This window comes from Chlamydomonas reinhardtii, chromosome 9 (genome assembly GCF_000002595.2).
Source record: "Chlamydomonas reinhardtii strain CC-503 cw92 mt+ chromosome 9, whole genome shotgun sequence".
In the NCBI taxonomy this organism is placed as follows: domain Eukaryota; kingdom Viridiplantae; phylum Chlorophyta; class Chlorophyceae; order Chlamydomonadales; family Chlamydomonadaceae; genus Chlamydomonas; species Chlamydomonas reinhardtii.
The window spans coordinates 3,968,394-3,983,329 of record NC_057012.1 but is presented as its reverse complement, the minus strand read 5'-3'; the positions used below and the strand labels follow the sequence as shown (position 1 = coordinate 3,983,329).

The 14,936-nt window shown below is 61.1% G+C and overlaps 2 protein-coding genes across 2 annotated transcripts; one reads left to right on the top strand and one right to left on the bottom strand.

Moving 5' to 3' along the window:
• The first annotated feature begins 79 nt into the window (after positions 1-79).
• On the top strand, positions 80-1,876 carry CHLRE_09g392692v5 (uncharacterized protein). Its single transcript, XM_001694693.2, has 4 exons — positions 80-292; positions 377-426; positions 576-636; positions 1,299-1,876. Exons 1-4 carry the CDS (start codon positions 200-202, stop codon positions 1,539-1,541), a joined length of 447 nt encoding a protein of 148 aa, XP_001694745.1. The 5' UTR covers positions 80-199; the 3' UTR covers positions 1,542-1,876.
• Positions 1,877-3,623: 1,747 nt separating this feature from the next.
• Positions 3,624-14,879, bottom strand: CHLRE_09g392655v5 (uncharacterized protein). The gene is made up of 24 exons (XM_001694612.2): positions 14,467-14,879; positions 14,240-14,316; positions 13,656-13,941; positions 13,154-13,479; positions 12,255-12,992; positions 11,966-12,118; positions 11,575-11,756; positions 11,318-11,429; positions 11,095-11,193; positions 10,840-10,995; positions 10,750-10,776; positions 10,414-10,509; positions 10,232-10,329; positions 8,206-10,144; positions 7,865-8,098; positions 7,352-7,744; positions 6,703-7,230; positions 6,132-6,188; positions 5,896-6,012; positions 5,711-5,776; positions 5,015-5,158; positions 4,788-4,895; positions 4,558-4,676; positions 3,624-4,322 (listed from the first exon to the last, which is right to left on the bottom strand). Exons 1-24 carry the CDS (start codon positions 14,633-14,635, stop codon positions 4,028-4,030), a joined length of 6,519 nt encoding a protein of 2,172 aa, XP_001694664.2. The 5' UTR covers positions 14,636-14,879; the 3' UTR covers positions 3,624-4,027.
• Between the last annotated feature and the right edge of the window lie 57 nt (positions 14,880-14,936).

Sequence of the window (14,936 nt, the reverse complement as noted above, 5' to 3'; positions counted from 1 at the left end):
CACTCCAGGATGGGACGAGGTCGTGCCGGCACCTGCAATGCACCATTGACCTGTTCTCCGCACACTCGCTTGAGCGCTATTCACCGCTCATATCGACCTGTATATGTTCATCGCGCCATACCCAGCACATTAAAACACAAGCAAAGGCTTTGACCGCGCCTCCGTTCTGTGCATCTCTACTTGACTCCAGAAACCCACCATGGCCGATGACTTTTACCTTCGATACTATGTAGGCCACAAGGGCAAATTCGGGCACGAGTTCTTGGAATTTGAGTTCAACAAGGATGGGCGGGTGAGAGCGGCTCCAGCACTGCTCCGGTGACGGACTTCGACCCGAATGTGGCTGTGACGCAACTCATTACATCCTGCATTGCAGCTGCGTTACGCTAACAACTCAAACTACAAGAACGACGAGATCATTACCCGGTGCGAGCACCCGGCTCTCTTTTTGGGCTTGCACACTGTTTCTATGTCACCGAATTGCTTGAAGGGGTTGAAACATGGGGAGGCAACAGTTTGGGGGGGGGCGCAGTTCGGCACCGGGGCCAACCCTGTGTGCCCTGCCCTGCGCGCAGTGAGGTGTACGTGGGCCAGTCGGTGATTCAGGAGCTGAAGCGCATCGTGGAGGACAGTGAGGTAAGCTGTTGCTTAGGCATCAAGCGGGCAGGGGGACGAACAGGGCAGCGCGCGATAACACGCGCTGGCACGAACACACGGCTAGCGGAGGAGCCAGCACTGGCGCTGCACCCGCAGCTTCGCAACGCGCAGTCAAGCCGATAAGGCGGCTCGATGCATGGGAGAGGCTTCTTGGGGGAGGAAGGCGACACAAGCCTCTTGATGCAGTCCAGGAGCGGGGCTAAGGTTTACGAGGGTGTATTGATGCGAGATCAGGTGTGCGGAACGCGTACACGCCCGCCCGCAACGGCTGGGCTGCATGCTGGGTGCTTCCCTCCATGGCTTGATAGCAGCTGGCGGCGTGTCCATGTGTGGAGGCGGACTGGCAGGAAGGCGGTGGCCGATACCGACGGGGCTGACGTGCCGCGGTCCATACCAGGCGTCCGCTTCCTGGGTGCGACGCCCATTGCGCCCCGCACTTTTCCGTGCCTTCTGTGGCCCGCACTCTTCCTGCCCTTCAACCTCACCTGCCATGACAGCTCAGTACAAGCTACATCCGTACTGCAGTACGGTACTCTAAGCCCGCCGAAACCCGTCCATGGCCTCCCCCGGCCATCCCTGACATTACTGCTAAGCACCTGCACCCCACACCTGCACGCGTGCCTGCCTCATCCCTCCTGCAGATTCTCAAGGAAGACGACAACAACTGGCCGGCGCCCGACCGCGTTGGGAGACAGGAGCTGGAGGTGATCCAGGGTGGCCAGCACATCTCCTTCACCTGCACCAAGCTGGGCAGCGTGCTGCAGGTGCAGAACAGCAAGGACCCGGACGGCCTGCGCATCTTCTACTACCTGGTGCAGGACATCAAGTGCTTTGTGTTCTCGCTCATAAGCGCACACTTCAAGATCCAGCCCATTCAGAAGTGAGCGTGGTGGCTCGTGGCTGGGATGGTTGGAGTTGGAACTGTGTCAGGGGGGGTTAGGGGGTTAGGGTGAGTCGGTTGCCAGGCGAGCTGGCTGCTGGGCCACGTGGCTACGGTGCCCGTTGGGGAATGATGCGTGACGATTAGGTGCGCGTGATGTTGGCAGCCGTTAAGCATTTGGAGATAACACAGATGGCGCGGCGGACCTGTGACGGACCGATATGACGTTCGGTGTGTGTGACACGGAAGAGAGAAAGCGGGGCAAAGCGCAATCCTGGTGTACGTACATGCACTTGCCGGCTCCAGGCCATACAACAGAGACTGTAAGGAATGGTGCGCCAGCTTTGAGGCCAGTCCCGGGTATCGGGGTCTGAAGTGTACTGGGATTGCAGCAGCTGGCAAAGGGGTTTGCGCGTCCTCCGGCCTCCGCCTCTGGCCCGGATCAGCTGCTAAAGTGCAAGAAAAGTAACAACGTAGAGGTGGTGCCAAACAGCTTGAAGTCGGTTTCATGCTTTCAGCCAGGGGTTGTATCTTGTTTTCAGAACCATGTCTAGCTGACAATAACAGCCGGCTGGCCGCCGTCTTTTGTCTGGGCATATGGCGGTTTGGGGGCTCCATGGACCATGGGAATTCGGACAAAACCCCGGCCAACAAAGGCTAGCCCAGGCATTCGGCCCAGTGCTCGTATCTTCCATCTACACTGTAGAAATCTGCCCAGAATCCGCCGAAGGCGGAGAAAAATTTTTGGGTTTGGGTGCCACGCATCTACGCAGTGTAGACGGTTTTGGCCGGTTTTGGCGCAAAAATGGGGGAAGCGTAGACGTTTTGGGGGGCTTGGGGGCCTAAGTGTAGATGCCGCGGTCAGGGTCATCTACGCATGTGTAGATGCCGGGTGCCTGAGGGCATCTACAAGATACGAGCACTGATTCGGCCCCAGGAGGAACGTCAAGAAAATGACCAAAATGGCCGGTTAATGTCTGGAGACATTAAGATAGGAGCCCTGCTTTCAGCGCATACCCAGGCAATACCCACCGGACCGGCATTGTGTCCATGGCGGGTGTCATCGCCCGCAATGGTCCAGGCTCGGAGGCCCCGTTGCCCGTCATCCAGGGCAGCCCACATTCCGGCACACGGAAGCGTGCAGCAGAGGGTTAGATGCCGCAGAGGCTCAGAGTCGTACCCCATGCCTAAATTGTAGAGCTTTAGGAACGCATTACGCACGTTCGCCTGAATCTGTCAGGGGTAGTCTGGTGAGGAAGTTCTGGGCCGCCAAAGTTGGGGGGTCGGTCATCGCCCCTAAGCATCCGCCGGGTTTTGGGAGCCCATGCTGGCGGATTTCGGGAAGCGCCCCACAAGCCGCACTAGGGGTCAAACGCAGCACCACAAGGGTCACTTATGCACGTTATGCCGTAATGCGCACAAACAAAGCGTGGGAGGGTTACTTTGCGCGTCCTAGCGTGGACACATCGGCACACGTCCCCACATTCGGCACACGCGCACTGACATGGCGGGGCTCTCAAGCACGGGCGCGCATGAATACACGTCTAACAAGGCTGCCGATGCACACTGTCCATTCGTCACACGGCAGAGAGTTGAGCGCGGAGTTGGCTGGGTCGAGAGGCTGTCCATGGATAGATCTGACTGAACTCTCAGAACAGGACCGCCGATGGCATAGCGTGGTAGCGCTCGTGAAGAGGAGTCGATATGCACCATTTTCGTAACAAATGGTATTAAACCCCTGAGAAACAAGCTTTTATGAGGGGGGCCTGGGGGGGCGAAGTCGTCCCTTCAAGTTCAAGGGGGGTCCCGGGCGATCTCGGGCGGTCGGGCCTCCACCCTTTCTGGGTCTGGCACCCCCACCCTTTTGCGTGCAGGATTTGTCCCCCAGCACGAACGAAGTACTTGAAGGACTAAGGCAAGGCTGCGTGCACAGCTTAGAAAGCACGGCCCTGGCCGCAGCGGCCAGTCGACTGGCAGCCCATGATTGTTGGCTGACTTGGCTCATCCGCATGGCGGCTGCGCTAAGTAAACAACTGACAACTGGCGGGCTTTTGAGCTCGGCATTGCCGGCCGGCATGCCTTCGAGGACAATGGCACCTTACATTCCCCTTGTTCATCGTACGATTCAATTAGCCATTGTCTTGCATCAGCCACGTACAATTGCGTTAGCTAGCATGGTAATGGCCAAAAGGGGCTGACGGCACCCTGATTTCACTGGCGGTGCACGAACATACACACACCTGTGCTTGATCCAATAAACACACCCTGTAGCCCGGCCCCGCTCTTCCCCATTGAATCCTGGTGGAAAGCGCTCTCGTACACCCTGGTACTCGCACATGAGCCTCAAGCCTCGTTCGTTTTAGCACACGGCAGTTGGTAGTTATGCAGTATGAAACAATGTGGGGTCACATGATGCACGCACCACTCAGTGTGCCAATCGTACTCCGCCCCCTCCCACGTCCCGTACGCACGTCCCGATAACTAACCTATCTACTTCTTGCCCTTCTTGCCAGCCGCGCTCGCCTGCAGCATCATGGCCTGCATTTGCATCTGCATCTGTGCCGCTTGCGCCTCCAGCGAGGTGGCCTTGTCCGCCAGCTTCATGTTCACCTCCCGGAGCCGCGCCAGCTCACGCTTGAGCGTGATCTCATTCTCGCTCTGCTGCGCCAGCTCCATGGTCTTGGCCACCAGCTGCGAGACGACCTGCTCGTTCTCCTGCCGCAGCCTCCGCACCTCTTCCGCGCTGGCGCCGGCGCCTGCAGCCGCGACTGGCGCCGCACGGCTCCTGTCGATCAAGCATGGGGCGAGATACGGTACGGTATACGCTTAGCGCGAGCATGAAATCCATGGAACGTCTGTGACTGGCGGGTCTGTGATGATCAGCATATGCGTGATGCGAAACACGGAATGCTCGCTTGCTAAGCCGACCGTTGGTTTCTCAAGATCAACTGTGCGCACGCAACAGCAGTGCCTGCTCCCGCCACACAACACCGAAAGGCGCTCATTTACACGCTACTTACTGTGCGGCTTGCGACTGCAACTGCTTGACCTGGCGCTGCAGGTCCGTGATTTGGTTCTGCGCGTCCGTGAGCTGGTCCTGAAGCTCGTCAATCTCTTCCTGGCTGCTCTCCTCCAGCATCTACAGGGAGCAGGTCAGCCAGTCAGCAAGGTCGCGTGGTGTAGCAAAGCCCCATGGGGAAGCAACTATGTACCTGGACCGTAATCCGGTGCACCCGGCCTGCGTACACACCTTGTAGCGCTCCTTGAGGCGGTTGTACTTGACTTCAAATGCGGCCACCGTCTCAGCAGCCTCGTCGTCGCCCGCGCGGTCGAGCTTGTCCTTGAGCGTCTCCTCCAACTGCGGCATGGAAGGGACCAGGCGAAGGCGGAAGGTCAGCGCAACGCTGGCTTGTGCGCGTAAGCAAGCAAGCCCCCAACAAGGGAGCTCATGCTCTTGGCGACCCATAGCCAGCGCACCTCTTGCCGGTTGGCACGCTCCTCCGCAAGCTGATCCTCCAGGGCTGCCTTGTCCCGAGTGACGCGTGCCAGCCGGCCCTCCAGGTCAGCCACCTTCTCCTTGGCTTGCCGGTCAGAGGCACCGCCCGCGGCCTCCTCCTCCAGCTTCATACAGAGCAAAGCAGTAGGGGGATCGCGGGATCGGGTTAAGCGACAGCACAGCAAGGCAGCGCGTCCAAAGATAACAACCCCTACCGCGAAGGTCCCCCCAAGCTCTTGCACCATGCCGTGCTTTAATGCGCAGGGTTTGAAACAAGTATACACGGAGAGCAGGGAGGGCGAGAGGGCCAGGGATTATCCAAGCAAGAACCAGGCCCGGCAACTAGCGCCGGCAGCCTCAAGTCCTTCCGCGGCTGTGGGCAAGCACGGCATACGCTGCCGACAAGCCAAGTAGCAGCTCAGCAGCACGGCCGCAGGCGCCGCGAGCTCCCGCCTCAACCAGGCGTAGCCATGATCAGCCGGGGTAGGCAGGGGCGCAAGGTGGGGTGACGATGAGGCCCATGTGTGTTGTAAAACAACACAAGCATTGTGCACACTTGCACGACGCGGGAGCAACAGCGGCCATGCAAGCAGCCAGACATTCAGGAAAGCCACCTCGGCAACACGCACTCGCGCATAGCTCCCGCACTCGCCCTGCACCCCACCGCTCAGACTCACTCGCTTCTGCGCCGCCACCGCAGTGGCCAGCGACGCCTCCAGCGCGCGGATTCGGTCTTGCGATTCCTGTCAAGCATACAAAAAATGGAGGAGGCACCAATCAACCCGACGTCAATTGCACGCGCGCCCGAGCACCCAGGTTGGCGTGCAATGCTGAACATCACCCTGTCCCGCCTTGAACACACCTGCAGCTCCTCCTGCAGCGTCTCCACGCGCTCCTGCGCCAGCAGCGACTTCTCCTCCAGGTCGTCGCACACCGCCTCCAGCTTGCGGTTGGCGGCCTCAAGCTCCTCCATGCGCTTCTGCACCACCAGAACGTAGGCATACACGCAAGACCCGCGTCAGACACACGGGCCGCAGAACTGCATTGGCGACAGGATACTGTACGCAGCGAGATGCACGTGCCGGGCCTGAAGCTTACCTTGTTGGCCTCCTCGGTATCAGAGGTAGCCCGCGAGCCGCGAGACCGCGACGGCACCTGTACGGCAGCATGGCGGCCGGCAAGTTTTGACACTGGCAAGGACAAGACGGAAGCAGCTAGCATGTTATGCTGGTAAAGCTGAATTCAGGGAATCTGCCGGAATTGTTGTAGCTGGGAGCTGTTCGACTCGGGTTTGCTGCTTCTGATTATCTGTCGGAGAGACCGGAGATTTGCGGCGCCTATAGCCGAAGCGTTGGGCTGTGCTGCTGGCGGCGACTCTGGCGTCATACCTGCGGCGGGTGCACCAACAGCCCAGTTGCACACACTCAGCAGCAGGCCACAGACTGGCATGATAATGGGACCTGACGCTGCCTTTCCTGGCAACTGTTGTGGGTACGACTGGCGGCGTGGCGTAACTGCGTCAACTGAGGTGTCGCACCACTAGCTGCGCACATCGCAATCACGCGGACGTTTACGGGCCCTCCTTTGAATGCATGCTTGGCTTCTGTGCTCATCCGCCGCTGGCCTCAAGCCCCCATGTTCTGGCAAAGACAACCCGGCCGATTCTTACCTGAGGAACGCGCTCAAAGTCGTCGACCGTGCTGGGGTCTTGCCCTCGCCGCACGGCTGCCAGCTGGCGTTGTAGGGAAGCCACGTCGGCCTCCAGCCGCTTGTTGCCGGCCGAGGCCTCCTCAAGCGCATTGCTGAGCTCGTCCCGGCGCGACTCCGCTAACGCCAGACGCTGCTCAAGCGCTGAAAGTGTCAGCGTGTTGGCGTGGCCGTAGCTGTAAGGATTGCTGACTCCCGTTGCGCCCGCCGCCACGCCGCCATACGAGGCCGACTGGCACTCGTCATTGGCCGAGCCCACGCTTCCAGGACCTGCACGGCCTACTGTAAGGCACTCCTCCAGCTGCTCCGTGAGGTGCTGATTCTCAATCTCCGCGTCCTCCAGCAACTGCTCGAGCTCAACGATGCGGGCGGTCGCCTTGGATAGCTGTGCCTCAGTGGCTGCGGAGCTGACCTGAGCGCCAGCTGCGGAGCTGCTGCGTGCCGCGGCTTGTTGCGCCTGGCACTGCTTCTGCAGCTCAACTATTTGCGTCTGCGGATTAAAAGAGACAAGCGGACCAAGTGAGTTAGACGCTCATGAGTACAGACAACATCACAGCCGGCTCGCCACCCTAGAACCACACGTTGTACGTCAACAATACGGATGCTCTCACCTGAAGCAACTTGAGGGCATCGGTCAGGTCCTCGTCGTCAGGCGGCACGCCGTACATGCCACGCACCGCCATCTGCTGCAAAAGCTCGCGCGTCAGGGCACGCGCAGCGGCGAGCTCCCGCTCAGCTGCCGCAGCGCGCGGGCCATGGGTGACTGGCACGGGCACGTCAGCACTGGATGCGCTGGCGGCTGACTGGAGGGAGCGGCGGCGTGGCTCTTCGGATGCTGCGCTAGCAGCCCCATCGCCCTCCAGCTCCTCGACCTTGCTCCGCAGCTCAAACACCTCCATTGACAAGCGCTCATTCTCATTGTTGGAGGTGTCGAGCGCATCCGCCAACTCCTCCATCTCGGCCGATAGCCGGCCGATAGTGGACTCAGCATCCGCCTTGTCCTCCTGAGCGTAGTCAAGCGGTCCGGGAAGTATGATGTAAGCTGGCGCGCGGCAGGGTTCAAGTGTACACGCAGCGACAGAGCAACAGGCAATGCGTTGCAGATACCCGCTTGTACGCCTCACCTGCAGCCGTGAAACCTCCGAGCGCAAGCCGGCCACTGTCGCCGACAGCATGGAGCGGTCGTTGCGGATGTCTACTAGGTCCGCCTCCAGCTCTGCCACCTGATGCCGCAGCGCCTCCAGCTCACCGCCGGGTGAGCTTGGAGCGGACGCTACGGAAGCCGCAGCGCGTATTAGCGGGGCACGTTCCACCTCCGCGCGGAGCATGACAATCGTGCCCTCCAGGTCGGCCTTCTCCTGTGTACAGCGCGCAATAGAGTTATCAGCGAGAGCTTATGCGTACTCCGCTGAGCGCAGTGCAATTATACACATTCTTAAGCCCAATGGGCCCGGCTCACACACACCTGCACGGCCTGCGCCAGCTGTAGCCGAAGGTCTTCCAGCTGCTGCGCCGCGGCGTCGTCGGCGGCGCGGTGCGCGGCAATAGCCGTTTCTTGCTGCTGTGAAGCGATGGCTAAGCCCGTTCTCAAGCCCGCAATGGTGGTCTCCAAGGCCGCGTTCTGCGCACGTAGCTGCTCCAGCTCCACCTCCCATGACCGGGAGCGCCCTTCATCGCTGAAGCGCGTCGAGCTTGCGTCGTCGTCACCGCCCGCCCCGCTGCTGGACTGCCGCTGCAGGTCGAGCCCCCTGCTGCGGCGTTGCTGGGTCGCTGGCCGCCCCGCGGCGCCATCGCCTGGCGCGCCGAACGCCCGCTCCTGCAGTTGTGTCCGCAGGAGCGACAACGAGGCCTCCAGCCGTGTGATCTGTTGCCGGAGCTCCTCCACCTCCGAGCTGTCCGCTGGCTGCATGCCGCTTGCAACGTACTGCGCGACCTCAGCGCGCGAGCGCGCCTCAGCTGCCGCCGCTTCTGCTGCTGCCGCCTCTGCAATGGCTAGCTGCCGCTCAGTAATTTGCAGGCTACGTTGCGCCTGTGCTGCCTTCTCCTCGGCAGCCTCAGCCCGCCGCTCTGCCGCCTCCATGCTGCGTTTGGCAGCGGCCATTGTTGCTGCCGCCGCCGCGGCTCCAGCGGCCGCCGCCTCAGCGGCAGCTACGCGAGCCTCAGCAGTAGCAGCGCGCTGCTCTGCCGCCTGCACGCTCTTCTGCGCCTGCCCTGCCTGGCGTTCCGCGGCCTCAATTCTCCGCTCCGCCGTTTCAGCCCTGCGCTCCGCCTTCTCCGCTTTCAGGTCGGCAGCGGCAGCTGTGCTCGCCGCTACCTCCAGCTGGCGCGAGAGCTCATGCAGCTGCACCTCCAGCCGGGACTTGTCGGTGGCTAGCCCAGCTGAGTAGTCACTCCACTCCTTGATCACAGCGTCCGCCTCCGACAAGTCCGCAAGCTGCGCTTTGAGCCGCTCAACTTCAGCCTCGAGCTCCTCCACCCGGCCCATTGGTGGCATGGACATCTGCCGGCTTGCAAACGCGCTGCTGGCGGTGGCGGCAGTCGCTGCTGCATTGGCTGTGACAGCAGCGGAGCGCTGCGCTAACCGCAGCTCCTGCACCTGCCGCTGCTGCTCCTGCACCTGCCGCTGCGCCTCCTGAAGCTTCCGCTGCAATTCCTGCACCTGATTCTGCAGGTTGGCTTTCTCGTCTAGCAGCACCTCTGTCTCGCGGCGTAGCTCAGATCGTTCGGACTTGAGCCGCGTGACCAGCGTCTGGAGCTCATGCCAGTTGCCCTCCGGGCCGGCGGCAGCTGCCGCGAGGCGTGTGCTGCCGCCGCGAGAGGAGTCGCTGTCGCCGTCTGGGCCACCGTGCTTGTCACGCGCAGGCGACAGCGTGTGAAGGCTGCTGCGCAGCTCGTCGTTCTGCCGCCTGAGCTCCGCTATGGTGGCGACCTTGAACTGCTCGGCCGCCAGCTTCTCAGCGGCAAGCTTCTCTACCTGTTGCTGCAGCTCAGCAACGCGCCGTTGCGAAGCCGTCTGCGCCGAGCTTTGCTGCTGATTTGTGTCCAGCTGCTTCTGCAGTGCATCACGGTCCGCCTCCAGCTGCTCAATTGTCAACACCTGCTTGCGCAGCTCAACGCACTCCGCCTCTAGCTGCGCAAGCACAAGCTTCTCGGCTTCAAGCTTCTCCACCTGCTGCCGCATTTCGGTGGTGCACTGCTGCGCTGCCGCCGTTTGCTCACGGAGTTGCTGGCGGCTGGCTTCCAACTGCGCGTGCAGCGTGTCGCGCTCTGCTGTCAGCTGCTGCACGCGCGACAGGAGTTCGTGCGGCTTGACCTTCCCGCCAGCTCCGTCTCCGACCTCGCTGGCAGTTTCAGACCGAGCAGCCGCCTGGGCTGTGGACAGCTGGTGCGTCATGTCCCGCAGCCTGCATTGGAAAATGCGCCCCAATGCCGAATCAGTGTTGGCGACTCTCACAGGGTAGCCAAGCAAGCGTGCATAACCAGATCCGCACCTGGACGCCACCTCGCGCAGTTCCACCGACTGCCGCCCGTAGGCACTGCAAAGGCTGTGAACACCAGCCGCAAGTAGCGGCAACCGCGGTGCCGATCCCTGCACGACAGTGCCGAGAGGGGACATCACAACCTAGACCAGGCAACGGCAGTGGCGCGAAGCTGCGGAACAGACAATACTTACTGGAGAGTTGAGGAGGTCATCGCCGCCGTGGACGTCTTGAAGTAGGGAGCGGACGTCATCCAGCATGTCGTCCGCCGCCCGCTCAGCGGCATCGGTCTGCCGTGCCATCAAGTAAAGACGAACGGCTGCAGCTAAGACTGACCATCGCGCGTGGACTGTGCCCGCGCGTCATGCATGACTGTACGCGTCGCGGAGCTGAGTTTCCGGTTTGCTACACGAGCTGCAGGCTGGGTACCCGACACTGCTGCACAATCTGTTTCGCTGGGCCTACTGCTTTGCTCCACTGTAGCACAAACGATACTCAAGCATTAAGCACAAACTATCGTGATCACTCACCAGCTTCTGCAGCCGCACGTTCTCCTCCTGCGACAAGGCAACTGTTAGGTACGTTCCCGGTGAAAAGGTTCTGTGAGCTCCCACACGTACCTCCAGCTCCTCAATCCTCTCCCGCAGCTCCTCCAGCTCAGCGTCGTCTTCGGAGCTGCGGTGCGCATCGTTGGCGGAGGCGGCCGTTGCTGCCGCAACGGCGGCACTGGTGTCCCGGTTGGATGCATCCTCGAGCTGCCGCTTCAGCCGCGCAATCTGCAGGAGGCAAGCCATGGATGTTACCGCAGTCTCAAGCCCAAGCTCTCATGCCGCTAGACTAAGACATGCGCTTCGCACTCCAAACCATACGCTTACGTCCTCTTGCAGCGCCTTGTTTTCCTGCTGGCTCTTGGTGGCTACGAGTAGGCTCTCGTCGATCATCCGGTTGGCCTCAGCCAGCTTAGCCTCTGCGGCCTGTCGAATGTTATAGGAGGCCAGGCTTAGTAAGGCATGGCGACGGACGTCATGTGTGGTGCAAGTTGTCTGCGGCAAGCCGTGAGATACACAGTTGTAATCAGGATGCCGCATGCCCGCGCACCTTCCGTGCTGAGTCGGCTGAAGCCTGCTCCGCCTCAAGCTTTGCAGTGCGGGTCCGGAGCGAAGCCTCCTGATCTCGTAGCTCCGCTTCAAGCCGCTTGAGCTCATCCGCGCTGTAGGGTGAAATAGCGGTGCTGTAATAAAACAATAAACTCTGATACATGAACTATGGTTAGTTGTGCTGCTACCCCACCGACACAAACGCGCCCTTTGCCACGGGCGTTCCTGTCCCAAGCGCGCGCCCAGTACACCACGCACCTGGCACCACCGCGACCGCGTCCCGAGCTATTGGCGACCTCCTGGGCCTCCTCCAGCTCAAGCCGGTGCCGCTCCTCCATTTCCTCCATCTCGGTCTGGTGATGCTCCATGAGCTCCTTGATCTCCGCCTGGTACTTGGTCTCCATCTCCCGCATTTGGGAGAACAGCGCCGCCACATCCGCCTGTGCCAGAGCCTCCATTATAACCATTGACTAGCACTGTGCTGACACATTAGTGCTCCGAGCACACTCCACGAGAGCATGATATCTGCGGGACGCTTGCACGTGTGCTGATGCATGCGTGTGCTGATGCGTATGTGTGTGCGCAAGAGCTTGGGGGGACCCCCACCCACACCCACGCCCGTGTAGCCCAAGTTCAGGGCCGGTTTTACCTCTGCAAGTTGGTCTTCCAGGTCGGCGATCTTGTCCACGTACTTCTGCATCTTCTTGTTTAAGTCGTCCTTGGCCGCCTTCTCGTCTGCCAGTTGCTCCTCCAGCTCCGCCACGCGCTGCCGTAGCTGTTCCAGCTCCGCGCTACTTGGGCCCTGTCACAGAAGGACCCGCAGCGGTGTTCAGGTTTTGGGCGAACGACATGCCATACAGTAGTTCCGTTTCTTTTAGTGACTGCCCACCCTTGCTTCGGAGCCTTCGCGGAAACCCGACACACGCCTAACAGCGCACCTTCCCCCCCACCGGCGCGGCCCTGGATTTGGACGCGGCCGCGGCGCTGGTTGAAGGCGCGTAATCATCTTCCTCGTCGCTCTCCACCACAGCCGCCTTGGACTTGCCCTTGCCGGCCACTGCCGCCGTCGTGACAGCCGCAGCGGCGGCGGCGCCTGCTGCCTTGGACGCTCCTGTCCTGGTGCTTTTGGGCTTTGCAAAAAGGTCGCCTCTGAGCTCGTCCTCGTCGTCATCTTGCGCCGGTGGCAGCGCTGCTGCTGCTTTGGACTTGCCGGCAGTGGCCTTCGGCTTGGCCGCGAAGAGGTCGCCGCGCAGAGCGTCCTCGTCCTCCTCCTCGATTGGTGGCGGTGCGGCCTTCGCCTTTGTGGAGCTGGACGCCGTCGCTGCGCCTTTCGACTTGGCTGAGAACAAGTCGCCGCGCAAGGAGTCCTCGTCCTCGTCGGCCGGCAGAGGTGCGGCCTTCGGCTTCGCTGACGACCTGGGCTTGGCTGAGAAGAGGTCGCCGCGCAGAGAGTCCTCGTCCTCAGCTGGCGGCGCCGCAGCCTTTGCCTTGCTGGAGGCTGCAACGGCCTTGCTGGACGATGGCCCTGCCGCCGCTGCTGCGCTGGTGCTGGCGCCCGCGCCTGGTCTGCTAGAGGGCGCCTTTTTGGTAGCAAAGAGGGACGACTTCATGTCCTCTAGCTTCTCCTCCGGCTGCCGTTTGGACTTGGACTTGGCAACGGGCGTTATCTCAGATTCCTGCATGCGGGTAGGCAGCATTCGGTATGGTTTGTGCCGTAGCAGCCTGCAACGACGTATTACCGCAACCGGTCATAGCATGCAGCGCCGACGCACTCGCACTGACAGTTGCACCCGCAGTACATAAGTGAGAGCTCCTTGCCCCGTCCGCATTCACTCACCGAAACGTCGGAGTTCATTGGCGACACGTCCTCGTCGTCCTCCCACACCTTGGGCGGCGGGGCCTTCTTGGCAGCCTTCGATGCCTTCTTGGCGAATGGGTTGTCGTCGCCCTCGTCTTCGTCCGCTGGCGGCTTGGGCCACTTGTTGGGCTTGGCCGAAGGTGGAGCGTCCTCCTCCAGGTCTGACGCGTCCTCCTCAGCAATCGGCGGCGGCTTGCGCCGACTGCTCTTGCTTTCCGTCAGCTTGCTGCTGCGGGCAGATGACGACGCACCGTCGTCGCGCTTGCTCTTCTTCTTGCCGAACTTGCCTTCCTCATCGCCAAAGCCTGCTAGTTGCACACAAACGCACACGGTTCGCATCACGGGCCGGCACACAGACGCACGGGTTGCACCAATCACCACGCCCGAGCTCTCCACAAGCGCACGTGCTCTATACCCATGTCCTGTGAATGCCAACACTATGGGAGCGTGGTGACCCCTGGACCACGTGCCCAGAACTCACCCTCCAGGTCCTGCTCGCGCACGGATCCGTGGTCCGACGTTAGCCCAGTCAAGCCCGACACTTCCGTGAGGCCATCGTCGTTTGCGTCACCCAAGAAGACGGTTGTGATCACCAACTTCAGGTATCCCGTGGTGGTGCCGCCAACTTTGAACGTAATGGGTATGGTCACGTTCTGGGTGGTGGTTTGGTCCGTGCAGAACTTGGTCATGTCCTGCGTGGCCTTGCCAATCGTCGCCAGCGCGTCGCTTTCGTTCTTCCCGGGCACCTGCACCTTGAACTCGTACTCCTGTGCCAACAGGCGGGGTGTGGGATCTTTGGCACGCATGACAGGGCCTACGCACAGATCGGTAGGTTCGCGGCACGGTGCCACCCGGTAACCCAATAAGCCAGCATTCTCTCACGGCTTCCGGCGATGCACGTGCCCCCCGGCTGGCTATACATATTAGCGCGCGCATATCAATGATCAGCGATGTGTAGCGGCCAGCGGGGGTGCAAGCTGCGCACCGTATAGTACTGCGTGCCAGTACTGCGCGCCCCACACGCACCGAATTGCCACACGCACAACCCAACAACTTGTTGCTCACCTTTGCCTCGAGTTTCCCAGACTTATCACGATAGACAGTGGTGACCTGACTGAGCGTCTGCTTGAAGGACGCCACACCTGCAAACGGCGTAACGAGGAAGTCCGGACACCGCGTTGGAGGGCTGCGAGGGGTCGGTGCCAGGCAGCGTGCCGCAATCGATCGACGCGCGCTCCACAGCTTTCTAGCCCCTGGGACATGCCAACGGCCCCGCTGGCTCGTGGACTCACTTCCACGGGCATCCTTGATGTCGGTCATCTGCACCTTCGCGCTGCGGGCCCATACCACCCTGCATCTTCTGATGGAGTAGGGCAGGTTCTCCAGCTGCGTAACCTGCACGTCGATCTTGTACTTGAGCCCATGAGAGCCTTTCCCGGCTCGCAGGATTTTGCCGAACATGGCTCTCCTGCTGGCGCTGGCACACTGGCCAGCGCAAAAGAAGCCGAGTGCTGAGCCCCGGCTGCTATCGCCGCGTCAACCTATGCCATATGTGCAAGTTGATATGCATATGACCCTAGGAAAGCTGGGCTTCAGGAAAAGAAAGCAGTGGAAAGTGCGGACCCCTTCTGGTCAAAGATGTCGCCTAGCGCTCGGAGCGTGAGCAATTCACGCTGAAACAGAGTATCTACACCCCACGTATGATATGGGAGGGGAGAATTGGTTGAGCAGCATAAGAGAAGGCACTAGTTTTGCAGCTCCT

Excerpts from the sequence above, each read along its gene's own strand:
- CHLRE_09g392692v5 (XM_001694693.2), top strand. The coding sequence starts at position 200 with ATGGCCGATGACTTTTACCTTCGATACTATGTAGGCCACAAGGGCAAA. Across the intron at positions 293-376 it reads AGTTCAACAAGGATGGGCGG|CTGCGTTACGCTAACAACTC; the intron begins GTGAGAGCGGCT and ends CCTGCATTGCAG. Across the intron at positions 427-575 it reads AACGACGAGATCATTACCCG|TGAGGTGTACGTGGGCCAGT; the intron begins GTGCGAGCACCC and ends CCCTGCGCGCAG.
- CHLRE_09g392655v5 (XM_001694612.2), bottom strand. The coding sequence starts at position 14,635 with ATGTTCGGCAAAATCCTGCGAGCCGGGAAAGGCTCTCATGGGCTCAAG. Across the intron at positions 6,013-6,131 it reads ATACCGAGGAGGCCAACAAG|AAGCGCATGGAGGAGCTTGA; the intron begins GTAAGCTTCAGG and ends CTGGTGGTGCAG. Across the intron at positions 5,777-5,895 it reads CGCTGCAGGAGGAGCTGCAG|GAATCGCAAGACCGAATCCG; the intron begins GTGTGTTCAAGG and ends TATGCTTGACAG.